Below are 27,199 nucleotides of genomic sequence, written 5' to 3'. Positions count from 1 at the left end.
TTTCCTCTGTTCATTATTAATGCAGCACACTTGTCTAGTCCAAACTCCATTGCTATATCACTACTGAATATACGGACAGTGTTTAGCAGTGATTCGATTTCTGACTGGGACTTTCCATACAACTTCAGATCGTCCATGTACAGCAGATGGTTGATTTGACTTGATGTTTTAGATGTTTGGTATCCGAGGCCTGTTTTGTTTAGTATTTGTGAAAGTGGGGTCATGGCGGTTACAAACAACAGAGGGGATAGTGAGTCCCCTTGGAAAATGCCTCTTCTAATGCTAACCTGTCCAAGTGTCTCACCATTGATTGTTAACTGTGTACTCCACATGCTCATTGCTTTTTTTATAAATATCTCAATGTTTTTGCTGACACCAGTTGTTTCTAAACATTTTAGTATCCATGTGTGAGGCAGTGAATTGAAGGCTTTCTTGTAGTCAATCCATGCAACACTTAGATTGGTTTTTCTTCTCTTGCAATTTTCTAAAATCATTTTGTCAATCAGCAGCTCGTCTTTTGTTCCTCTGGTGTTCGGGCAATTTCCTTTCTGTTCAACTGGAAGCTGTTTGTTAGTTAATAAGTGTTGCATCACTTCATCTGCTATTATTCCAGTTAATAATTTGAACATGGTTGGCAGGCAGGTTATCGGTCTATAATTACTTGGAACTGCACTTTTTGCTGGGTCTTTCATGATGAGATGAGTTTTCCCAGTTGTTAGCCATTGTTCAAGATCACCTCCTTGCAAAATGTGATTGAACTGTTTTGATAGTTGTTTATGAAGGCTTGTTAGGTGTTTAAGCCAAAAGCCATGCAGTTCATCGTTGCCTGGAACAGTCCAATTTTTAATTTTCTTTGCTCTTTCAGTTATTAATTCTGGTGTTATTATTAGATCTTGCATTTATTGGTTACATTTTTTTACCTCTTTCATCCAGCCTGCTTCTTTATTATAATCTATTGGATTGTCCCATAATTTCCCCCAGAATTGCACTGTTTCTTCTTTATTTGGTGTTTCTACGTTTCTTGCAGTTTCTCCTTCTATGCTTTGGTAGAAACATCTCTGATTCGACTGGAATTGGAGATTCTGCCTGTGTTGTGTAATTCTGGCTTCGTTTCTGCTAATCTTCTTTGACACTGCTGTTATTTGCTGCTTTATTATTTCCAGGACTTCTCTAATTTTCCTTGAATCTAGGTGGTATTTTTGGATCAGATACTGTTTGGTGTTTTCATTCTTCAGCTTATTGTCTTTCATATCTTTCAATTTACTAGCATCTGATCTAAGCCTGGAGATTTTATTTTCTATTCTAATCTTCCATTTAGGTGATGTACTGCTTTCTTTTTTGACATGTCCACTGATCTTATATCCAAGCTCTTGTGTTGTTATTGTTGCTGCACTGTACATTAGTTGGTTTGTTTCTTGCAAATTCTTGGTTGTGATTTCTGGAAGTGCAGCATTAACATCTTTTAATGCCTGAGCAAGTTGTTTTTTTGGCAACTGTTTTTAGAGCTAGAAGTCGAACCCTGGTGGTTGTTTGGTTCATGTGCTCAGTTATTTTTTGCTTTAGTTTTTGTTGCTTTTCTGTTAAACGGCATTTGGGTTTTTGAGGTGAAGGCAAAGGGGAGGTTGCCTGGTTTTGATTTTGAAACAGTTCAGCAACAGTGGCATCCTCTATTTCCAACACCTCCTCCACCTGCGCCTGAGCAACTTCTTCAATTGGTGATAATTCTTCTTCCATATCTTGAGCCTGTGTTGCTCTTTGCAGTTCTTCCAGCTCAACTCCTGTGAATACTTTATTTCTTATTATGAATCTTCTCTGGTCTGCTAGCCTTTGTTCTGTTATTTCTGTGTCTGGATGCTTCTCTTTCCAAATTTGGTACATTCTTTTTAAATAACCTCTTCTAGTTGGACTAGACTTGTAATAGCAGGTCATTATTTCCTTTTTGGCATTTTTTGTATATTTTTTCTGGTATTATTATTATTATTATTATTATTATTATTATTATTATTATTACATTTATATCCCCTTGTTTCCCCTTGTTCAATTATAGCTATGTCCCTGGACAACAGAGAAAACCTTTTAGCTGGTTGCCATATAAAAGACTAACTCAGCAACTGGAAACTAAGGCCGGATAAGGCCTTATGTTGTTGTAAACCAACATTTAGGTGAAAATCAGAATTCAGGGCAAGTGGTGCAACTTGGATGCCTGAAGCTCTAATATGTAATTCTTTAAGGGCAATGTTTTGTGGGAAATCTAACCATGTGCCACAGCCACCAAGCTGGGTGGAGCTGGGTTGTGCTGTGGTGGTGGTGGGGGGGGGTAGAGCTGAGGTGAAAGCAAAGAAGCAAGCTGGGACCATCAATGACACCATGGAAGATGAGGAACTGAGGGAAGAGGAAAAGGGTAAGAAGGCTGACATCGGCTAGCCTTGTGAGAGATCAGGTTTGCATGAGACAGGAGCCCAATCCTTTGCAAGACAAACGTCGAGCTATTTAAACCAGTTAATGATGAGAGCTGGGGTGGACACAAGTGCTTGGAGCCCCAGTGATGGAAAAGCTAGAGCTTTCTCACATATTCTCATTTCCATATGTGAAGGACAAAGCCTAATCCTCCACTTTGTTTGTTATCATTGTGCTATCTGTATTTTAAAATGGCTACCTATTCCCTATGTTCTGTTCTAATGGTCATGTAATAGGTCAAAGTTTCACAGCATCAGTTACAGTTTTGTTTAGGGGGAAAACTTGAATTAAATCTGATTAGTTTACCAAAAAAATGGAGGGAAAGACTACTATATATAAGGAAGGCTCTCACAAAGATAGGGAGAGAGAAGACAGGAAAGCTGAAACACAAGGGGGGAAAGCATTACTATCCATTGCTCAAAATCACTAAAGACCTGGAAACTCCAATAGAGGGGTTGAAACCTCTTGGAGTGACTGCTGCAGACAGGCTAAAACTGTCAGAAGGAGCCAGACCTGCTGCAGGAAGAAGAAAGGCTGAACTGGGAAACTCTGGTGAGGCAACTGTAGAGTTGAAGTCTAGTGACAGGCAAAAGAATTTGGTTATTCCAACTTTCATTTGTTCTTTTGTTAACTGCATTCTTGTTGGATATGGAGTTCCAGTGCATCGACCTTTTGCACCGACTATCCTAGTGACCACTAGTGGCATTGGAAATAGAGGTAGCTAGTGATGGTCTCCTTACCTGTCCCTGCTTGCTTCCCTCTACTCTATGACCCCTGCCTTGACTCCTCAGGTACTTCCTGTGCTGAGTCAGTTCTCTTCCTTTCCTCTTGGAGAGTAGACAGAAACATCTCTCTCTCACCACCCCCCATTTATCCATTATGTAGCTTTTAGACAGGACTAAGTCTTTCCTATACAAAATGTATTTTAGATTGTACAACAATCTCCATGTGTGTTCTTCAGATAACTGCAGCAACTAAACTCTGCACTCTACTCTGTAACTGGAGTGGGTAGCTTCCTTTGTTGGCGCTTTGCTAAATAATTACAAACTCCAACAATTCTTTATCTAAGCTGCAGAATACATGTACATTTTGAATTTGACTGATTTTTTATCCAAGATCAAAAATATTGATCTTTTACTGTTTGATTTCATTGTTTTACGATTACATCGTTTGATTTCATATTTTACTGTTTGATTTCATCATCGTCTCTGTCTATTCTTCCCATCCCATCTCTAATTGCTTTACCACACTATTTTCCTGTAAAAGTCTAAGGACAGAGAACGCAAAGGCTTGTTGGTACAGCCAGTCATAAAGAATGCAATCTGGTGGCAGTGGGTTGCTATATCAGGGGCTGGCTGAGGTGAAATTGTGACATGAAAAAGGGATGTCTTTGAGGAAAAGCAATCTATCTGCTATCTGCTCACTGGCTATTCTAGCCTCCTTCAAGAAAGCTACCTTTGGTAGACCTGGCCTCTGTTGTTTCAGCAGCCAGGTCTACTGGAAAGGCAGGGGCAGGGTGCTGAACTGGCTGCCCAGCATATGAAGGCCAGGTCCACCAATGGTCCACTCCATTTTTTTAGCCTACTTTCCAGTAGGCTTATGAAACCAGTAGGTGTGGCTTATGTGTGTTTCCCTGTGTCCCCCCCCCCAAAAAAAAACTTCGCAATGCCTGGACTAATATGAACCAAATTGGGGACAGTTATAGGGAAACCTCAATGGCATAGTTTGTGATGATGTCATCTACCCCGATCCAAGATGGCAGGCGCTTAAATTTTGAGGCGCAAGTGGGCTAACTTGTGAACCACCTAACCGATTTGAACCAAAATTGCTACAGATGTAGGGATGGGACACATAGGGATGCCCAAGGGTGGATAATGTCATCCACTCCAATTCAAGATGGCGGCCGTGTGAACATCTGAGGTGCAAGCAAGCTAATTTGTGGACTGTCTAACCAATTTAAACCAAATTAGGTAGAGTTGCAGTGAGTGACACTTAGGGACACCTCAACGGCGTAGTTGTGAAAATGTCATCCACCCCGATCCAAGATGATGGTCGTGTAAAGCACAAGTGGGCTAACCTGTGAAATGCTTAACTGATTTGAACCAAATTTGCTGCAGCTGTAGGGACACATAGGGATGCCCCAATGGTGTCATTTGTGTTTGTGATGATGTCACCCACCCCGATCCAAGATGGTGGATACATACTCTTTTGAGGCACAAGTGCACTAACTTGAGGACTGTGTAACCGATTTGAAGCAAATTTGTAACAGCTGTAGTGAATGACACACAGGGACACCTCAGTGGTGCAGTTTGTAATGATGACATCCACCCTGATCCAAGATGGCAGGCACATGAACATTTAAGGCACAAGAGATCTAACTTGTGGGCCTCGATTTGCACCAAATTTAGTCCAGATGTAGAGACAGTGAAAGAAAAGTAGGGTGGTGAAAGGAAACTAGGGCAACTTTTTTTTTTTTTTTTGTAGACCTGGCCTCCATTGCACCAGCTGCCAGGTTTACTGCTGCCATTGCAGCTGCCCTATCAAAATCAGTTGGTAGATCTGGCCTCCATACTTTTTTGGTGGGGTTTTTTTTAGGGAAGTGTGTCCTAATTTTTTTTAAGTTGGGGAAAATACCTCCCTGCTCTCATTATGAAGTCCTCCCCAGTATGACTGAGGCCAATAAGCAGAAGGGGCAGAGTGGCAAAGAGTCCACAATTTTTTCACTTAAGTAATCACAGGGTGATTGTGATCATGAAAAACACTCTGAATCAGGAAAAACCTTGAGTGAGCAGACCTTCTGGACTCCTCCTGCTGCATTTTTGGAGAGAGCACCAGCACCAACAGTCTGTCTTGAGGATTTTTTGTTTAAGTTACAGTTATTCCCGTTCTTAAATCAAGCTGTCAGCCTTTAAATAGCCATTATGCCACAAATTTAAAAGCCAATTTTTAATATATATATATATTTTAAAGACCCAAGGTGGGACAGTGCACGGCCCCACTCACCCCACCTTGGCTAGAGGGCTGCCTGCACGGAACTATACTCCTGTTGCTTGGTGGTGTCTTTCCTACGAGGGAGGGAGGCAGGGAGCAGGGGTTTCCGCTAAGCTTTCCCCCGGACCTCACCGTTCCTTTTCTGTACGCTCTCTTTCTTGGGATCTCCAGAGATCCCAAGATTCTGAGTGCTTGCTAAGTTGGCAGCAGCGATAATGTGCCCCGCAAGCCTTTGCTGTCAAAGGGCGGGCTACTACGGCCAACGATCAAATGGCCAAACTTACAACCTCCCTATCTTTCCAAGAAGGGGCAGGGATCAGGGCGCTGGGGCTGCAACAAGGGCGCACCCAAGTTCCTTCCGCCCCTTTTGCTAAGACGGGCGTGGCCAGAGAAACGGGGCAGGAAAAGACTGCCGCCCGGCCCAGGGCGAGGCGGGATACTTTGCGCCTGCAGCTTCGACTAACGGCTCTTTACTTGCCTGCTGTATCCTAGACAGATTGACTCGCCGCCGTCGCCGCCATGCCCAAGTGTCCTCGTTGTCAGAAGGAGGTCTACTTCGGTAAGGATGAGCCTCTAGCACAGGAACAGGGGGCAGGGGCATTATGGAGAGGCTGCTGGTTAAATCCAGCTCCTGGGCGCACGGTGGGGATTCGGACGCCGGTAGCTGGGTTAGGGTTACCTTTTTGCGGGAGAGCGAAGCGGGAAGGACCTGGCTGCTCCTGCACCAGAAGGCTCTCCTCCGCGCAAGGTGCTTTCAGTGCCAGCAGGGCATGCTAAGTAATCAACCACATCATGAGTCCCGGCCGACACCTCACTCTTTGCAACGGGGCACAGCGCAACGATCAAAGCAAACTCTGTGCACCTCAGAGGTGCACCTAGGTAATTTTGGAGCCTGGACCGAAAGGCCTTTGGAGGCCCCCCCTCCCAATTAAGCATCATCATGCTTGGCCAGGCGACGACACACCCGGAACATAGCAACTGGGGTGGGGAGAGCACGCTTCATTTTTCAGTCGGGGAAACACCGGTGCAATGTTAATGGTTTTGTTTTGGTTTAATGCTGGAAATCTTCCTGGAGCTCTCGCCGTGTCTGATCTAGTATTGCCATGGCAGTATATTTCCGTTGGCCAGGGCTGTGTAGTGGAGGGGGGACGTGCAGGAACGGAGCGCCGGCACTTCTCGGCTTCTCTGGCTGTTGGGGTGGGCATGGCCATGGGAGCTGTCATGGAGAAAGCCTGCCCTTCTGAATTGGCAACTCCAACACCATTGCCATTGGCACATTCTTAGGGCAAGCACGCAACTCGGTGAATGAGCCGGCAAACAGCAAAGACAAATCTGTGGGAGAACACTTGAGAAACAAACATCTAAATAGCTTGTTGCTTCACCTGCCCTCTCTTTTGCTAGATGCTGTTCTGATGCTGCTTAGCGCTATTAGCAGCATTTGGTTTTGTCTATAAAAAAAACAAAACACCCCACAATAATAATCTGGATTTTATTTATTTTGTTTATTAAGAGGCATATTTCAGTACTGTTATCATGGGGGGGAAATATCCCCAGTTATTGACTCCAACATGGATAAAATTTGCTTGTTTTCCATCCAAAAAGATGGGTGGGAGCAGCAAAAACCTCATATTTTGCTGGGGCTTGGGAGCTACTATTATCATGATGAAAAAATTGAGGCTAAACTGTTGTTTATGCTTGAGGATGTATGTTTATGCTGATTTATTTCCTGGATTCTATATGGCATGTCCAGATCTTCTAAGATTTGCAGAGTTAAAAAAGATCAAACAACTACTGCTGGCCCAGGTCTCTTCTAGAACAGAGAGTAAAATAAGCCCCCTTCAGGCATGATGTGGCCATGGACTCTGGCAAGCCTCCCACTGTCCACTAGTACTCTAAAGGTAAAGTTGTGCAGTCGAGTCAGTGTTGACTCCTGGAGGGGTTTACCAGTGCCATCTCTCGCGCAGTATGCGACGATGCCTTTCAGCACAGTATGAGACGATGCCTTTCATATTGCTGCTGCCTGATATAGGTGTTTCCCATAGTCTTGGAAACATAGTCTGGGAAACATACCAGTGGGGATTCGAACCAGCAACCTCTTCCTTCCTAGGCTCCACTAGTACTCTACCAGAAGAGAAATCCCTTGTGATCAGGAATACGAGGTGTGTTGTTGATGTGCTGGAGATGGGGTTTGCTGGCAAGCTCCCATTCATGTTGTAACTATGTATACAGCATACAGGTCATACTTAAAGTGTGGTGGGGAGAGGGTTTTTTTTTACAGGAAATTCTAGAGCTTGCCTAGCCAAACTAGTCATAACACTGAATTTGTTGTCCAATGATTGTGTTTAAGTGATTGTCTAATTTGGGATTTCCCCACTTTTAAAACAGCACCTCCAGGGGACATCAGTATGGACTGGTACAGTATGGCATGGGAGTGGAGGGTGTTTAATCTTTTAATTCTGTGTCATTCTCCCACTGAAAATCACCCCCCCCAAGCAGCTCTTTGCCACATTTGCTGCAGGAGGCAAAATAGTCACTTTGAGGGGCAATTTTTAAATGGCATGGACAAAGGCTTAATCATGATACGGGTCTGATCTGGATCTCCCCCCCACCCACACAAACTTTTTAAAGTGGCAGTGTGGGGTGGGGGGGAGCCTGTCAAAGATGTGTTCAATATCCCATCTAGTTTGGCCCTGAGAAGCAGAGAGAATTAGACCACTCTGTGTGACATGCTGTCTTGTGAACTACAAAACCCTGTGTTTCTTAGTTCCTGTTGGCATTACCTATGTACAGGCAGGAAGAGCAAACAGTGTGTGACCTGGGGGGAAGGGTAGGCACCATAATAATCAGGGACAGTAGCTCTTTTCAAATACTTGGGCCAGGGAGGGGCTCAGAATGTCTACAGGGCAGGAAGTAATGAGTTATTTGCCTCTGCCACCTCTGCATATGTTCTGAGAGTGCATAGCCCCTCCCAAAGGGATCCCAGAACATAAGTGAATAATGGAGTTTGACCTCTGGTCTCCAGAGTGCATAGAAGAACTGATACTAGATCCCAGGGATAAGGAACACAGTCTAAGGGGCATTGGTCATGCCATTCTGCCATGTCTGTCTGTAACTTTAAATCAGGCAGCCAGAAATATAAGGAGCAGGGGCGTAACGAGGCTGGAGTGGGCCCAGAGACAAAATTTTAAAATGGGCCCCTCGCTGATATACACACACTCACTTCACATTTGACTTGCCTTTGGGGGCCCCCTCGAGGCATGGGGGCCCCCAGGCAGCCACCTCCCCTTGCCTAATGGTAGTTACACCCCTGATAAGGAGCTTAAACAAGGGGAACGAAAAAAAAGCTAAAGGACCTCTCTCAATCCTCCACATTAAAAAGAAGACGACGACAGGGATTTTTAGGAGAGGGAGTGAGCATGCATTACAAGTTTGTACTGGGCTCAGAGAAACAATGCTTGGGCACTGTTTGAAGGAGATGGTGGGGTTCTGTACACACTAGCCCGATTCAGAAGTTATGCTGCATAAGTGTACAGCTGTCTCAGTCATAGAACATGGGGAGGGTAGCTTTGAGCATGGCAGGGTACATTTCCTTCATCACATTCAATTTCCTCCTTGGAAGGTGTGGCTTTTAGACAGGAATGCATCCTGGCACAGCTCTACTTAGAAATTTTTCCACTTAGTTCATGTTAGGGTTTTTTTGTTTTTGTTTGTTTGTTTGCCAGACAATGCTGCCTGCTCATAAGGAATAGTTCACATGGCTGCTCTTGGCACTAATGTCCCAGTGTGTGGGGGGAAATCACTTGGGGTTTATTCTGCAGATCAGGCTGGCTTTATGCCACAGCATTTAGTTAGCTAATATGTCACCCTTTGTCCATATAGGTTAGTTTCAGCTTCTTCTTAGCTGTTTGCTTAAAGTAAGGCAAGCACACACAATAGACAGAGCAATACAGCTCCTGTTTCAAAAAGTATTTGCAAAGCAAATTAATTAGACCTGGGAACTACAAACCTGGCTCCTGTTTCTAGTGATTTGAGTGATATGCTTACAGCTGTGGTTTTATTAAAATATGGCTTTACAATAATTGCAGAAGAGGCAAGCATCCAGAGAGTCAAACCATTACAAATTTGGGTTCAGTTCCAGTTCGGGTTCATCAGGTCAGTTCTGGCTCAGACACTAACTTCAGTTGTCAGGTTACTGGTTCACACAGTTTGAATGTATTTTGAGCTAGCTGAAATACAGTTTAGACTCACTTCTTGCAAAATAATATCCTTACAATGTAATTCTTCACATTTATTTATTTATTTATTTATTTGATTTGATTTCTACGGTATACCGCCCTTCCAAAAATGGCTCAGGACGGTTTACACAGAGAAATAATAAATAAGATGGATCCCTGTCCCCAAAGGGCTCACAATCTCAAAAGAAACATAAGATAGACACCAGCAACAGTCACTGGAGGTACTGTGCTGTAGGAAGATAGAGCCAGTTATTCTCCCCCTTCTAAATAAAGAGAATCACCATGTTTAAAGGTGCCTCTTTGCCAAGATAGCAGGGGTTAGTAACTTTACAATTAGTAAAGAATTATTTAATAATAATTTACTCAAGTTAAATTATTTAACTTGAGAACAATATTTATTTTTTAAATTGTTTATTTTGACTTTTCAAAGGTAGCTAATACCTTTGAGAAGGTATTCTACAAATAGAATACATACAACAAGAGAAGAAACAGGAAAATAAAACCTTATTCATACATTTACAGCTTAATGTCTGATTGCTGAGCCATTTAATTTAATTTAATTTAATTTAATAATTTTTTAATTATTTATTTATTACATTTATATACTGCTCTTCCTCTGAGGAGCTCAGAGCAGTCTAAATGCTTATTTTTATCCTCACAACAACCCTGTGAGGTAGGTTAAGCTGAGAGATACATGACTGGCCCAGAGTCACCCAGTGAGTTTCATGGTTGAATGGAGATTCGAGCTAGGGTCTTCCTGGTCCTAGTCCAACACTCTTAACCACTACACTATGATGGCTTTTGAACCAGCTATTGCTTTTTGTACTAAGGGTTTTGTTCTGGTTCAAATGCAAGGCAATTTAGAGATTTTAGGTTCAGGTTCAGTTCTAATTCACTGGAAAAAAATCTCTCTGCAGACATTTCCCTGCAGACATCTGTTTCTAAATGTGACTTAAGGCTTGACTCAGCTCCCACTGATTCACAAAGCATTGCATTTAGGACTACACCCTGGTGTGATGATCCTTTGGTTTGCCTAGGCCTTTGCTAGAAGTTAAGTCTGTGTGTTCTGATGCAGAAGTTATACAGTTGTACTTCCCAGTTTGAGTGTATTTGCCTGCAATAGTTCCTAGTTTCTGAAACCACCAACAGAAAAAAAAACACCCAGTAGCTTCTCTGTGCTTGCTCTGAGATTCGTGATTACTAGGGATGTGCCCTGGATGGGAGGCTGTTGGCGGGGCAGGGATCGGATCTTTAAAATGAGGTAAGCAGGTCCTTACCTGCCCCTCCACCACCCCACTGCTTTTCTGGGCACAGCGCTTGCTTTTTCAAAAGGCTGTGTGTGGCTGCTGCATGCACAAGGTCATCATGCATGTGTGGCAAGAGGCACATTGGAACAATCCCCACTTTGCCGAACTGCTTCAGATGTGGGTGCCCTAAGGAAGCGCCAAAGCTGTCCAGGCACATTCCTGGACAGCTTTCATTCTAGGGCCTGGAAGTTTCACACCATTAAAGTTGTGAAAAATCTAACTGCATCCCTTTGTAAATATTTGTGAGCCGCAACTGATGAAAGAAAGCACACACCCTTTGTAATAGGATCTGTTGAAAGAAAGCACACACCCTTTGTATCGGGATCTGCAGCACACACCTTATAGTCATCTTTGTAAGTCCAGGGACTAGATGGGGAGACAAAAGGATTGTACTGGTGGTGTTTCAAGTTACAGCAATCCTCGCCTCTGCCTTAAGTGTCTGGGTGGCTTACAGTTAAGGAATGAGTTCAAGCAACACTTACAGCACAAGGGTCTGACTGCGCTGCAGGCAGCCCTTCAAGAGCTGAATAGTCAATGATGTGTGTGCTCAAGCATCTTGCAACAAATTCTTACACTCTCTTTTGCAAACTAAACTGGGAAGCCAGTACAGCAGGGAATTTTCTTTTGCTGTCACAGCAGAACACTAGTCCCTAGATCAATCGCTTCATTGGGGCTGATGGGCGAGGAAAGAGAGAGGGTGTGACAGATCAGTGGTAGTGCATATGATTTGCTGATTCAGTCTCAAACACCCCCTAATATCCAGGTAAAGGATATTAGGTGGCAAGGCTGGAAAAGATCCCTGCCTGACCCCTGGGGAGCTACTGCCAGCCCAGAGTAGATAATACTAAGCTACATGGACCAGCGGTCTATCCTCACTGTAAGGCATGTTCACATGAGTCTGAGGGGGGGAGAGATGAAACGGACACAGCTTGGAGAACTGCCACTACCCAGCTCCCATGCTCTAGCTAAGATGATCCCTCCTTCCTCCAACTGTCACCACAGAGCTAACAGAAAGGAGAGACGAACACAGCCTATCAGATGATCTGACTTGGGAACAAACATGTAATGATCCAGCAATCTCTAATCTCTAAAAGACCCTCTAGGGGTCTTTTTGTTGCTCTTCTTTGCTACTTTGCTGTATAGGTTTTTAAAAAATGGATCCTCATCTTTTTAATGCTTTTATGTTTTATGTTGGGAGGTCCACCTTTAGATGTCATAAATGCACAGACAGGGTGCCAATACAATATAATTGTCAGCATAGAATGGTTAAAGGACAGGCAACTCTGTATTTCTTCCAAGTCAGTGATGAGCAGGTTTGTTTGTTTTTAAAGAGTGTACTGTATTCTCTGAGCTCCTCTTACCAGTGTTCATTTGTGTCCATGTCATGGCAGCGGAAAAAGTTACCTCCCTGGGGAAGGACTGGCACCGCCCATGCCTGAAGTGTGAAAAATGCAACAAAACATTGACTTCAGGTGGCCATGCTGAGGTAAGTTGCACATTCTTTCCAGTTATCAGAACTTATCCGGTTACTTATCCGGCAGCACTTCTCCAGTTACTGAATTTATAGCTGATATTTCTAATAAAATAAGCATTTCATTGCTGTTTTTACATTAACAGCCTTGCCTGGCAATGTATTTTTATTGTTAACTGATGTGGTGCAGCCAATTTAGTTCTTTTAGGATGGGAGTAATATGGTCTCTTTGAGTAACCTTAGAAACCAACCTGGCTGCCGCATTCTGCACCAATGGCCATTTCTGGGTTATATACAAAGGCAGCCCAACATAAAGCGGATTGCAGTAGTCAAGCCTGGATGTTCGAAGCATATGCACCACAGTTTTAAGATTGTTTATCTCCAGAAATGGACATAACTGGCATATCGGTCAAAGCTGATAAAAGCACTCCTGGCCACTGCCTCAACCTGAAATACCAGGGAGAGGTTTGGGTCCAGACATACCCTCAGACTATGCACCTGCTCCTTCTGGGGGGGGGGAGTGTAACCCCATCCAGAACAGGTATAGGATGAAGAGTCCTGGCTTGGTAGCAGTACATATGAAAAGGACCTAGGTGTCTTAATGGGCAACAAGTTGAACATGAGCCAGCAGTGTGAGACAGATGTTTAAAAACCTAATGGAGTCTTAGGCTACATCATTTGGATTGGAGAGCTGGTCTTGTGGTAGCAAGCATGACTTGTCCCCTTAGCTAAGCAGGGTCCGCCCTGGTTGCATATGAACGGGAGACTAGATTGTGAGCACTGTAAGATATATCCCTTAGGGGATGGAGCCACTCTGGGAAGAGCAGAAGGTTCCAAGCTCCCTCCCTGGCTTCTCCAAGATAGGGCTGAGAGCGACTCTTGCCTGCAACCTTGGAGAAGCTGCTGCCAGTCTGTGTAGACAATACTGAGCTAGGTGGACTAATGGTCTGACTCTGTATTTGGCAGCTTCCTATGTTCCTAACAGAAGCAGATCGTGAAAAGTAATTGTTGCACTCTGTGCTACACTAGTCAGACCTCACTTGGAATACTGTATCCAATTCTAGGCCCTGCATTTTAAGAAGGCTGTTCATAAACTGGAATGGGTTCAGAGGAGGGCAGCCAAGATGGTGAAGGACCTGGAAACCAAGTCCTGTGAGGAATGGTTGAAGGAGATGGGCATGTTTAGAAGACCAAGGGGAGATATGAGAGCCATCTTCAAATACAGGTGAAATTCAGAAAATTAGACTATCGTGCAAAAGTCCATTAATTTCAGTAATGCAAATTAAAAGGTGAAACTGATATATGAGACAGACGCATTACATGCAAAGCGAGATAAGTCAAGCCTTAATTTGTTATAATTATGATGATCATGGCGTACAGCTCATGAAAACCCCAAATCCACAATCTCAGAAAATCAGAATATTACATGGAACCAAGAAGACAAGGATTGAAGAATAGAACAATATCGGACCTCTGAAAAGTATACAGTGTACTGTGCTTGACTGGTCAGCAAACTCGCCTGACCTGACCCCATAGAGAATCTATGGGGCATTGCCAAGAGAAGGATGAGAGACATGAAACCAAACAATGCAGAATTGCTGAAGGCCGCTAATGAAGCATCCTGGTCTTCCATAATACCTCATCAGTGCCACAGGCTGATAGCACCCATGCCACGCCGCATTGAGGCAGTAATTGCTGCAAAAGGGGCCCAAACCAAGTACTGAATACATATGCATGCTTATACTTTTCAGAGGTCCGATATTGTTCTATTCTTCAATCCTTATCTTCTTGGTTCCATGTAATATTTTAATTTTCTGAGATTGTGGATTTGGGGTTTTCATGAGCTGTACGCCATGATCATCACAATTATAACAAATTAAGGCTTGACTTATCTCGCTTTGCATGTAATGCGTCTGTCTCATATATCAGTTTCACCTTTTAATTTGCATTACTGAAATTAATGGACTTTTGCACGATATTCCAATTTTCTGAGTTTCACCTGTATATGAAGGGCTGCCACATAGGAGGTTCTCTGTTGCTCCTGGGGACAGGACTAGAACCAAGGGGTTGAAATTACAAAGTAGATTTAGACTAGACGGCAGGAATTTCCCATCCCTAAGAGCTGTTAAACAGTCTGGCCCATGCAGTGGGAGACTCTCCTTCACTGGAGGCTTTCAAACCATCTGCCAGCCATCTGTCACGGGTGCAGTAGCAGTTTCCTGCCCTGAGCAGGACATTGGACCAGAAGATTTCAAAGCTCCCTTCCAGCCCCAAATTCTTATTATTCTATACTTGGGGGGGGGGGCGGTGTCACATGGATAGAAATATGTGTTTAAATAACTAAAATGTACACATGGAAAGAGGACTACAGATACTGTTTGCTTCTAGCAACGTTTTATCTGGTGATGGCTGCCATTTCCTCCCACCATTGGGACAGAAACATTTTTGTGGCATTGTTGAAGGAGAGAGGACAACAGCCCGAGAGGGGAAAAATCCATATTGGAAGAAGCTGGGGACAAAAGCAAATCCTATTCCTTAGATAAACTGTCTGTGTATCTGTTTGCGCTTACAGGGTGTGTGACACCCAGTTTGTTTGTCTTGGCTTGGTAAGCATTAGGGATAAGTGGACTAGTAGGTCTATGCTTTGGGTCTGCTTCCATCCTCATAATCAAAGGAACACTTTGTATGCCCACCAGATGTCCTGTTTTTGGTGTTTCATCTGAGATGTTTATATTGTCTCTGCAGCATGAAGGGAAGCCCTATTGCAACCATCCTTGCTACGCTGCGTTGTTTGGACCCAAAGGTAAGATTCCTGCAGGGAAGGAGTCCTGATTATTTCTACTTGATTCTTCTGGAAATGTATCATGCAGAAGCATGATCACATTACACTATGGTATACCAAAGCATAATACCCTCCAGCACAATAAAACATCCCTAGTTTGTGTTGCACATGAGACTTAATTTGGTTTTTGCTTTCATCTGTCTTGGTGTCAGTCCTACATGTGTTAGAACTTTAACTTTAAAAATTGATCACTCTTTTCTATCCTAAATTAACAGCACTTACACATAGCATTAATATGATGAGAGTGGCCCAGTGGGATTGGTTTTGGCTTTTTTTCACATGTGAAAATTGCATTGGAAGTTTCCAAACCAGACCAGTTCCCACCCAGCAGCCTTTGCAATATCCCTCGGACTTGGCTTTCCATCTCTTTGCAACTTCTGTGCATCTGAACCATTTTGAAGATTTTCAAAACACATGTTGAGTAGTGACGAATGTCTTTCATAGAAGCTAGTTAGCATATGAGATTATTATTTAGAGTATTTTTCTCACTGAAATGAGATGAGAATGTTAGGCATGTATGAAGCAGTGCCACTGCACGCTAAATTTATTACAAGATTAACTGACTGGAGTTCTAGAAAATAGACAGGTACTGGCACCATTTAAATAGCTTTCTTGACTATTTATTTAGTTTATATGAGTTCAGGAGAATATGCATGTCACTATCCCATTTATCTTCACAATAGCCCTGTGAGGTAGGTTAGACTGAGAAATAGTGACCAAGAGTCAACATAACTAAGCAGATACCTAATCTACATTATCTCATTCAAGCGTAATACCTGGCCACTGCATCTTCTGGTTTGATCTCATGTAAGATATGCCAGTGTATGGTTTTCTTTTCTTTTTAATGATGGACTTGCAGTTCATTCTGAGAAAAATTTCATTAAAATTTCAGTTTTACCAACAACGCTAAATTTTGATGCACGTGCATCTGAAAAACAAAACAGAAAAGTGTTATTCTGAACACTTTAGTGTTTTCCAGATATGTTCCTATCTAAGTTAGTGTCTTCATGCAAATGCTGCTCTCTTATCTGCAGCATTTGAGTGTATAGCCAACACTCTCAATTGTGTGTGTGTTGGCTGTGTATAATGCATATACAACTCTGTATGAGTATATACAATTCTGTATGAGCACACTTAATTCATGCAATCCTGTGTGTGAACACCACGATTGTCAACAAGCGCTCTGTTCCAAGCAAACACTCTGTCCAGCTCCACTGCACACTATCCCATAGCAAGTACGGTATGGAGCTGTCACCATGCATGACAGTTGTAGCCATTTTATGACATTCAGCCATTGCATTTCAGTCCAATCGCACCATTTTTTCCCCTCCTTACTTAGACTAAGCCTTCATATGTAAGAATGTATGCTCTTGTAGTACTCAATAGCAAACATCCCATTAGGTTTAATGAAGTAGAACTACAGCTCAAGGTTGCAAATAGCCAGTGTCCACAATTGTAATCCTGACACCAGCCCAACTGACTCAAACTGTTCTGCGCACATCCCTACCAGTGTTCCCTCTAACAGGGATTCCCAGATGTTGTTGACTACAACTTCCATAATCCCCAAGCAAAAGCCATTGCAGCTGAGGATTCTGGGAGTTGTAGTCAACAAGATCTAGGAATCCCTGTTAAAGGGAACACTGGTAGGGATGTGCGCAGTGTATTTGCGTTCTGTTCCAAGCTTGGAACGCAAATGCCTGGAACATTCTGTCGGAAGTTACTGATTGAGCTCATTATTCTGATGGAACAAGCTTGGAACATTTTGAGTGTTCCAAATCGCCATTTTGGCAGTCTATTTTTCCCTTGCTGACTGGTTTTGGCAATGGCTTCCGATTGGCTTGTGATCTCCTTGCTTCTTGGTTGGCTTGTTATCATACAAATCAACTTTGGTTGTATTATAAAGCCAACCAAGAAGCAAGGAAGCCAGTGCCAAAACCAGCCATCAAGAGAAAAACAGCATGCCAAAACCACCTTCCAACTCGGAACAGGCCCTTCATTTGCAGGGCATTCTGTTTCAAGCTTGGAAGACTCAAAATGGGCCATTTTGGAATGTTTTGAGCTTGAAACATGCTGCACATCCCTAGCAAAGAGGCAGTTGCTGCTGTAGCTGTGGTTAGGCATGACTCCCGTACAGCCTGGCCCTTAGAGTGTTGCATATCTGGTAGATTAGGAATAGACACCCCCCCACCCCCGCGCGCCACTAACAAACAAGCACAGATGTGCAAGCTCAAGGAATCTTTGCTGTCTTTAAGGCACCTGACTTTAAAGAGGCACTTTGATAACAGCACATATCACAAACCATATTGAGGGTTGGAGCTTTCCCCTGTAGCATGTTTTTGTATCTTAGATCATGGGTAAGCATCCTTGGCTCTCCAGATGATGTGGAACTACAGCTCTCATCATTCCCAGCCACAATTCATTGCAATGGGGGGTGGTGGAAGTAGTTCTGCAATAGCAGCTGGAAAACCAAGGTAGCCTACCCAGTCTTAGAAGAATCTGTATACATCTATAAATATCTGTGGAAGTACTATCAGCTAAAAGGTCTTGACTAGCACTCAGCATCTATTTTCCTGAATTCGTCTGACCCCTCAGAAATGTTCTGTGGTCTAGAGTCTTCTAGTAATCTTGGCAGTGGTAGGGACTTGTTCCTTTTCTTTGTGTGTCTAAAAATGGAAGGAAATGCTGATTGATACTTATTTTACTTGATTGATTTTTCTTCCAGGGTTTGGCCGTGGGGGTGCAGAAAGTCACACATTCAAATGATGCTCAGGTAATTGCCTGCTCTTTGAGCTTTTCCTTGATAGCCTGGTATTCCAGACAGACTGACTGGGAGTTCTAATATGAAACAGCCTGGGGTCTAAGTCCTTTTTGCTCACAATGTTCTCTTTTCCTCCTCTTTAGGGATGGAAGAATGGGGTTTTCTGAAGACTCTGGTAGCTTCACAAGCAATATAGCCATGTTGCATTTCCCCGCTTGTAGCAAGCTAGTTAAAGGCTTTTCAAAGAGGTATCATACTAATTGACTGGGGGATTTCCTTTTCTGTACTGGCTGAGATATACTGTGGGGATGGGTAAGAGTTTGTACTTATTTGAGATTCTGAAATTTTGCTAATAATAACAGAAGTTGTTTCCTGGAAACGAGTAGTTCCAGCCAAAAATCCTGAGCCTGCTTGTAGACCCTGCTCTCCAGTTATTCTGTCCTTGTAATAAAAGCTTGAATGAAAGAAGTATATTGTAGTGTGTGTGGGGGGGCGGGGTTTGGGGTGGGGGGAGATGGGCATGAAATACTTGTTAGCATTTGCTGAAATCAAGGTATTCAGTATTTGCTGAATAGTTGCTGGGAAACAATCTTGATCAGGACTGTAGCAAGAGGTAGGATTTGAGCTCTCTTTCTTCTCCGCTGCTCTGGCAGTATGCCACCACCAGTTAGATGATGGAAGTTACATCTGGTTTGGCCTTGAGAATGTGGTACATAGGGCTTCCTGGGGAAGAGGAGACCATCAAAAAATTGCCTCTTCACCAGTGCATTGAATCTGGTAGTGCTGTTAGTCTGCTCCTCTCACTGCTTCCTTCCTCTGAATGCCAGCCATGGTTTTCAAGTGGTTTGACAACAACACTCACATCACCATAAGATTCTCTGAACTCTTTGGAGCAAGCAATCTTGGCTGTCTAGCTGCTGTTAAACTACAACTCCCATAATTCCCAGCCATAATCAGTTGTGATTGGAGATTGCGGGAGCTGTAGTTCAACAATTGGTTATAGCTGGAGAGCCAAGGTTGCCTACCCCTTTAGGAGGGTCATCTTTCCTCTAGTCAAGTCAATGACTAACTGTTCCAAGGCACAATATTAATAGTTTCTAAAAATGTCTCTGTCAGGATCTGGAAGTCCAATTTGGGGATAATCAAAGACACCCTTGATTATTGAATGTCTGGTTTAGCTGTCTCCCCCCCCTCCCCCGTTGCACACTTTTCTCTCTTTTCTTCACTTTTTTGGGGGGGAGGGGGCTTCTCATTCTGTCATCCCACCTCTCAAGATCTGTGTTTCCCACTAAGGACTTTCATTTTAAGATAGAGACAGAGGCAACTAATGTCACTATACAGTAGCTGATGAGGTGAATGCACAATAAAGAATAATTCCAAAGGACTTATCAATGCATCAGACATAAAAAAGAGAAATAGAACTGAGACATATGGGCCAATGCTAGACCCACAGGGGGCTTTGACAGATCCTAGTATAGGGTTCAGACAACCTGCATGATCGCATGCTTTGCATTGTAGGTGGCCCCAGGTTTAATCTCTAGTATCTCAAATTAAAGGATCAGCTAGGTGATGGGGGAAACCTGCATCTGTGACTCTTGAGAGTCACTGCCAGTCAGAGCAGACAATACTGAGTTAGATAGACTGTCTGACTTAGTATTAGGCAGATTCATAAGTTCATAAAACAATTTGGATGAGATAAACTACACTATTCAATCTGAATACTACAAGTATTACAAAGGTTAGGGCTACAAATTTATTTGGTAATAAACTTTGTCAACTAAAACTTTAGCTAATTAATAATTGGGAACCCATGTTAATCAATTAGGGATGTTTAATCAATGGATCTGCAGCTTAAAAGCACATCATTGTGAGGATAGTTTGATTTTAGTGTTACTGCAATAGGGAATAAAGATATTAAAGGGTGATTTTTCCTTGAGTGCCTTCTATAAACTAAGTTACTTTTCACTGCCTTCAATATCTCAAAAAGGATAGTATGCAAATTAATTGACCCAGTTAATCTGGTGATTGTCATTGATTGATAGGTATTAACTTACTAATTATTTAATAGGGTTAATACAGTCCCAGCAAGGATATGTGCAAAAAGTTTAGAAAGCACTGAGAGAGAGAGAGAGAGAGAGAGAGAGAGAGAGAGAGAGAGAGAGAGAGAGAGAGATCACTGTGTGGGAGGCTTGGGTACAGTTCACAGGAGGAAATGTGAACGTATTGCCAGAGAATCCAGATAAATTCTTGACCTAGCAATCCGTTACCAAGCAAAGAACCTGACACAGAAAATATGAAAATCAGTAGGAAACTCTTGCTGTGGTGTTATATCAGTAGTTTTGTGGTAGTTCTGGTTGCTATAAACATTTAGTCATCAAAGCAAAAAAATGTTGCTCTGGGTGTGGGTAGAAACGGAAAGATAATGAGTGGAAAGAACTGAACAGGAAGCCAGCCTAACAGACTTCAGAACAGATGCACAGTTTGTAACAGCAGACCAAGGGGAAGGGTGTTTACCAGTCATCCAGAAAGGGCTGCTTTTGTCCAGAGCAAGATATTACCTTCCACTGATTTTCTTCGTTCCCCAGCCCTGATCCCTTAAGCTTACTATGTCTCATACAGAGGAGTACAAAAATGCCATTCACCAAGTGAAATAGTCACTCTTGCTGAGTGACCCAAAACATCTTAACTGCTAGTACCTAGCAGCTCATTCAAGTCTGGGTACCAATGATGTCCTCTGATTGTTCTGGGGGGTTGTGAAGGTCATACCTTCCTTTGTTGGTCACTTGAAAACAGCTGCTGGAAGAAGAAAAACAATGCAGTCCGGAAGGAATGTGCAGCCATACGTGTGTTCTTTCTTTGCTTCTGTAGCAGCTGTATCCAATGAGTTCTGATGTCCATCACATTCATACAGTAAGGGCAGATTGTTCTTTCCTATTTTACATAATAAGACAGAAATACCCAGGATTTATATAGCACACCATGTTTCACATACAGTCATCCCTCACCAATTGTGGGTTTCCCAATAGCGGTTTTGAGTATCCGCGAACGGGAAATTGTGGCAGGTCTCACCAACCATGACCTGAGTATTCACAGTTTAAGAAATTTTTTTGCAATTTGAGGGTGGGTTTTTTTTTTTTTACAGGTGGGGGGCATTTCTGGGGGGTCCACTTCACTCCTCTTACTGACTCCTGGGGATTTGGGGGGATTTTCTTTCTATTTTTCACTGTATTTTGTGGTGCTTTCACGACTGTGATTCCCCTAACCCCATTTGCCATTGATTTCAATGGCTCTCCAACCACAAGGTTTCCCCGGAACAGAGCCCTTGTGGTTGGCAATGGATGACTGTACACTGTCCCACTGTGTTTAGTGTAAAAACAGCCTTATAAGGCTGGCTAGTATAATGATGATTTTAAACAGAGGGTTAAGTCCACCTAGTCAGTCTGTGACTGAAGTGAATTTTTCTTCAATTTGTGAGGTGGTGTTTTGCATCATACATGCAAGAATAAGTACAGAAAGTAAAATTACATCCCAGCCAATAGAGGTTTTATTTTTGTGCTACACTGTCTCTGATTTAGGCCTCATGTATGGGGAAAAAACCCACTTAGCTATCTTATACCAGCTCTCAGAATAATAGAAGCAAGACAATGATTATGGATTCTGGTTCAACCATGTCTACTGGCTGCACATCTCGAGTTTAAACACTACTGCCAAAGATCTTTACAAAGCTTCATTTTTTGGTCACCAGACAAGAGGCTAGTTCACACCACTATTGAACTGACCAGGGGGAGAAGCTGGCTTACCCTGTTTTGCATGATTGGGAGAACCCATGCAAATCCCTCCAACCCAGGTTGCTTAAAGCAGGGTAATCCAGCTTTTGTACCCTGCTCTTAATCAAGGGAGGAGAAGAGAGCTCTCCTACCTTTCACTCACCTCTTCTATGTAGCCATTGGGGCCCAGCAGGCATGGAAACAATAGAGAGCTGTGACTGCAGGGGCTGCCACCTAGAGATGTGCCACTCTGCAAGACACATTATGATCCTGTAGCTGAAGCCACTTCAGCAGGGCTGGGTCTGCTTCCTGCTCCTTCATGGCCAGAGGAGACGGTTGCTGATGTAATGAGGCTTTCCAGTCTACTGGCAGCACAAAGACCTCAGAGGACTGTTGGCTCTCAATTTCAAGAATTGACACCCTGGCTTAATCATGTGTTATGTGGGTGTGCTGACCCAAACAGAAGTTCTGCTTGTGTGCTGATAATGGGGTAGGAGCTCTCCAACTCGCTCCCAAATGGCCATGTGAAGAGGTCTATAACTTAATTCGCAATTACATTACCTCAGCTTTTCCTTTAGCACAAAGAAGCTACAGTTAGTAGATGAAGGGAGGAGGGTTTTTCCAAATCCTGCCATCATATTAATTACTGAATCCATGCCAAAAAGACTGGGCTAGCAGCACTTGGGCTGTCTTAGAACATACTCTAGATGAGGCATATCAGGGTAACGCTTCCCCACCCTACATTGCAAGTGTCTACATGGAACAAACAGTTCTGCAGGCTTGGAAGTGTTTGAAAGGAGTTTGGACAGGATCATACCAAGGGTTACACCTGGTCGGTTTTGGGGTAGACCAGATTATCCATTAGATTCCTTCACACTTCGAGTCCAGTGGTCACCTTTTTAAAATATGTTATTGATTCTTCTTTGGTTTCCTGAAACCACTGGCCTAATGTTGAATTCAAGTGAGTGAAGAATAAAGTGATACTATTATTATTATTATTATTTTTACATTTATATCCCGCTCTTCCTCCAAGGAGCCCAGAGTGGTGTACTTCATACCTGAGTTTCTCTTTCACAACAGCCCTGTGAAGTAGGTTAGGCTGAGAGAGAAGTGACTGGCCCAGAGTCCACCCAGCAAGTCTCATGGCTGAATGGGGATTTGAACCTGGGTCTCCCCGGTCCTAGTCCAGCACTCTAACCACTACACCATGCTGGCTTTCCTTCTATTAGCATCTGTTCACTATGGAAAGTTAGAAGCTGGCTGTTGCCAAGACTCACCCCAGACAGAGCACATTCCATTAATATTTTGGAGTTCTCATTTATCCAAATAAAGCACATTAACTGCTGATATTTTGATGCTGACACTGAGAGGCCTGGGAAATGCAGATCATCATCATAAACATGTCACAAGCCTCTAGGAGAAGCTGGGAAAACTGCTCGGAGACTTGAAGAAAGAGCCAGAAAGGACAGGAAGAGAGACGAAATTAGCAATGGAGGTTTGCCAGGGAAAAGAAAGGGGGGGGGAGTACTTCTGTTTGGGAAGTACATTTAGGGAAATATATGGACTAAATCCAGGCAACCACCAGTTATTCCCAAAGAAAGTTAGTGAAACTCCAGCGGAGTATTTTATCCCTTCTCCCAGGTTCTGCAGCGTCCATCTGTCTCAAGACCCAGTAAATGCCAGAACAAATGCCTTGCTGCTCCTGCATGCCCTGTCACAGTTCCTGCTCATCTCCAATACCTTTTGGTGCACAACCATAATCCAGGTCCCAAGGAGAAAAACAGCCTTCACCTTACCATTCTACAATTTAACACCTGGGAAGATCCTGGTGTCCACATTTCATATTTTAATTGTATGCTGTTTTTAAATTGTTAAACCGTTTTAACTTTTCATATTTGTTTTTATTGTTTTTATGTCATTGTTAACCGCCCAGAAATGAAAGTTTGGGTGGTATATAAGTTAAACAAACAAACAAGCAAACAAGCAAACTAATATAGTTACACAGGGAATTCAGATGTGACTCCCTCTGAAGAGAGTGGGGGAGGAAGCTTGTCCTTCAGTTCCTGCAGCCTGCAAGTAGGCATAATTGGGGGCATTCTTCTCTGCAACTGCTCCTCAGGATATAGCCGTAAATCCCAGCAGGCTTCTCTCCCCTCTTTACTGGGCTGATGTGCTGAGGAGAAAAGGCCTCTGCTTCTGCATGGGGATGGGAGGGAGGAAGATTATTTGTCTCCCTGTTTTTATTTTGCTGGAGATTTTGGTGCATAGAGCACATAAACAAAAGAACATGGGTGGGCTGAAACCATATCAGTATTTGGCAACAGGCGCTCTTTTTTTCTCCAGCAGAGAACTTTTGAGAACTTTTGAAACTTTATGGTCTACATACTTTCCAGTGACAAAGCTCACAATGAATCTCTATGGAAAAGTTAAAGTACTACAGCACTTGCTGTTTTGAGAAGGCAAAAGTTTAGAAAAACAGGTTGCTTACCTGAAACTCTTGCCTTAAGTGATCCTCATGTATTCACACTAATTGGGTTTTGGGTCTGCACAATAAACTCTTTGGGAAGATGCCAAGATTCTCGTGGCACTCTAGCACCTCCTCTTGTGTGCACAGTGCAGCTGTTAGAAAGAGGCAGTTGAAGCATCTTTTACTCAGTTCTGGATGACCACTGTGCAACAAATATCCCCCTTTGGATCTCTAAAATAAATGAGAAAAAAAAGGTTGCTTATCTGTAATAGGTGATCTATAGCAATAGCAATAGCACTTACATTTATATACTGCTTTATAGCCAGAGCTCTCTAAGCAGTTTACAATGATTTAGCATATTGCCCCCAACATTCTGAGTACTCATTTTACCGACCTCGGAAGGATGGAAGGCTGAGTCAACCTTGAGCCCCTGGTCAGGATCGAACTTGCAACCTTCTGGTTACAGGGCATCAGTTTTACCACTGCACCACCAGGGGCTCTATAGGTGATCAATTCCAGGATCATTCGCAACTTGGGTTCTGCACCTGCACAGTAACAGCACGCAAAGCACACTCAGTATCTTCCACAACAGAGTGCCTCTTGCTCAGTTCCTGATAGAGTACTATGAAGGTCTATTATTTGTTTTGATTCAATGAAGTTAAGTAGCTTACAGTAACATCTGAACAGCAGGTAGGCTGGGCAGATGTTTTAAATTATCTCACATTGCCTAGAGATCACCTGTTACAGGTGAACAATCTATTTATATTTATGGTGATCCAGGATCCTTCACAACTTGAGTGATTAATGAGCTCACCATGAAGGTGGCAGGGAGCAAGGATGTTACTAAAGCACCTTTTTCAAAACTACCTGTCCAAAGTTAGCCTCTGCCATGGTCTGAGGCCATAATGTTTTATGACAGGTAAGTCTGAGGACCAAGTGGTCACTTTACAAATGCTCATAATGATATGAGCTGCTGAAATCACTCTAGTGGAGTGAGCTTTAATAGCAGATGGTGGCTTAACTCCCTGATGTTTATAACACAGGAATATAAGTTCCTGTGTGATAAGCAGTGTGATAATCTTTGCCTGGAAACTGGGTTGCCTTTGTCTATCTATCTATCACATTTATGTGTGTGTTTGCCTAGGCGTACACAACAAATGTAAAACAAAGTAAAACTAATTAAATAGTTTAAAATTATTTTCAGTTAAAAGTCTGAGAAAATAGGTGTGTCTTGAGGGTAATTTTAAAAGCAATCAGAGATGGAGATGCTCTTATTTTGCCAGGGAGTATATTCCAAAGCCCCGGGGCACCCACAGAGAAGGCCTTTGAAGGCAATAAATAGTCACTTAGAATTCCTAAAGGTTTTTGTTCTGCTCATATAAAAAAGTAGTGCTCTACAGACATCCATAGAATGAAAAGGTCTTTCTCGAGAGGTGGAATATAAAAGGATAGATGGACAATGTGCTGGTTGATATGAAAGTCAGAAACTATATAAGGTGTGAGGGAGGGATCTGTTCTCCTTACCTTATCTGGGGAAAATCTGGTATAAGGGGAGTTGGCTCTTAAGGCAATTAATGCATTGACTCTCCTTGCAGATGTTATTACCACCATGAAAGTGTTTGTTAAGGTTAGCAGTTTCAAAAATGCCAAGGCAGGTGGTTTGAATGGAGCTTCCATCAGTGAAGAGAATACTGGAGAAAGACTCCAAGGTTCTATAGGTCTTCTAACTGGAGGGTGTAAATTGTTGAGCCCTTTTAGCAATTTTTTGAAGTCTGGATGGGAGAAAAGGGTCTTAGCATCTCAGCCAGGGTGTACTGCTGAAAGGTGCTGTCATGTGAACCTTAACAGAAACATTAGAAAGACCCAATTGCTTCAGAGTTATGAGATAGAATAGAACCTGACTTAGAGAGGCCCTAATGGAGTCAAAGTCTTTAGCACAGGAGTCTTGCCTTAAGAATAACTAGCTGACCTGGCGCAGAGCAACTGTGCCCCTGGTTCTCCCTGACTCCACCCCCTTCAGCCCCATTTCATTCTTCCCCTCACCCCAGTTTGTTCCCACTGCACCCTCCCAGTTTGTTCTCCCTTGGTGTCTAGGCTTCTCCTCCCCACCACTTCAAAAAATCCTCAGTTTCAACCCCTAACTATTTGCCACTACCGTCTAGTCCGCTGCCACCTTTCTTCCCTGCCCACCTCCACTGCCATTTCCCTGCCAGGCCAGCCTCCGCCGCTGTTCCCCATCCTGCTTTGCCCACCCGCCTGCCACCGTTGCTGCCATTTTCTTCCTGGCCGCCCGCCCTCTTCCGCCTGCCCGCCGGCTGTGCTGCCACTAGCTGGCATTTTGTTTCTTTGCCGGCCAACTGGCTGGCTGCTGCCGTCGCCATTTTTCCCCCTCCCAGCTGTCCCATCACGATCTCAAACTTTCGCGAGAGCTGCCACGCATAGGATTAGCGACGGGTATGCCTAGGAGAATTAAATATATAGATGTGCAAATCTCTTCCATTTGCAGTTGTAGTTACATCTAGTGGATGCCTTTCTTTGGTTCCAGAAAATGCTGTCTAATTTCCATGCTGTCAGGTTCACAGTCAAGACTGTGGTGAGGACACAACTGTCTGCCTGAGACAAGAGATTTTGGTGTTGATGGAGTTCCTCTTGGACAGCCAGAGGAGAAGAAGAAACCATGGTTGCCAGGGCCACCATGGGGTGAATATGATGTATGTTGATTTTTCCTGTAGTATTTTGCTCAGTGGGAAAGGGGGAAATAGATAAAAAGTTCATCCCTTCCAAGGCATCTGGAAGGCATCACCTAGAGATCCTTTCCCCAGACTTGCCCTTGAGTTCAGGAAGTGTGCACTTCCTGTTGCTTGCACTTGCAAAAACCATGGGCTGAAGTTTGTTAGTCCTCAT

General features: G+C 43.3%; 1 protein-coding gene and 1 long non-coding RNA gene across 2 annotated transcripts; one reads left to right on the top strand and one right to left on the bottom strand.

The window, feature by feature from the left end:
* The first annotated feature begins 5,847 nt into the window (after nucleotides 1-5,847).
* On the top strand, nucleotides 5,848-18,529 carry CRIP1 (cysteine rich protein 1). Its single transcript, XM_053249240.1, has 5 exons — nucleotides 5,848-6,007; nucleotides 12,382-12,476; nucleotides 15,207-15,264; nucleotides 18,026-18,073; nucleotides 18,205-18,529. The coding sequence occupies exons 1-4, from the start codon at nucleotides 5,968-5,970 to the stop codon at nucleotides 18,064-18,066; spliced, it is 234 nt and encodes a 77-aa protein (XP_053105215.1). The 5' UTR covers nucleotides 5,848-5,967; the 3' UTR covers nucleotides 18,067-18,073; nucleotides 18,205-18,529.
* Nucleotides 18,523-25,577, bottom strand: LOC128324549 (uncharacterized). The gene is made up of 3 exons (XR_008306930.1): nucleotides 24,690-25,577; nucleotides 24,317-24,526; nucleotides 18,523-20,992 (listed from the first exon to the last, which is right to left on the bottom strand). It is a non-coding gene; the product is annotated as an uncharacterized LOC128324549 (long non-coding RNA).
* Nucleotides 25,578-27,199: the final 1,622 nt, after the last annotated feature.

Source organism: Hemicordylus capensis, chromosome 4 (genome assembly GCF_027244095.1).
Source record: "Hemicordylus capensis ecotype Gifberg chromosome 4, rHemCap1.1.pri, whole genome shotgun sequence".
NCBI lineage: Eukaryota > Metazoa > Chordata > Lepidosauria > Squamata > Cordylidae > Hemicordylus > Hemicordylus capensis.
Note: the sequence above shows the minus strand (reverse complement) of the source record. Positions and strands in the feature narration are given on the sequence as shown.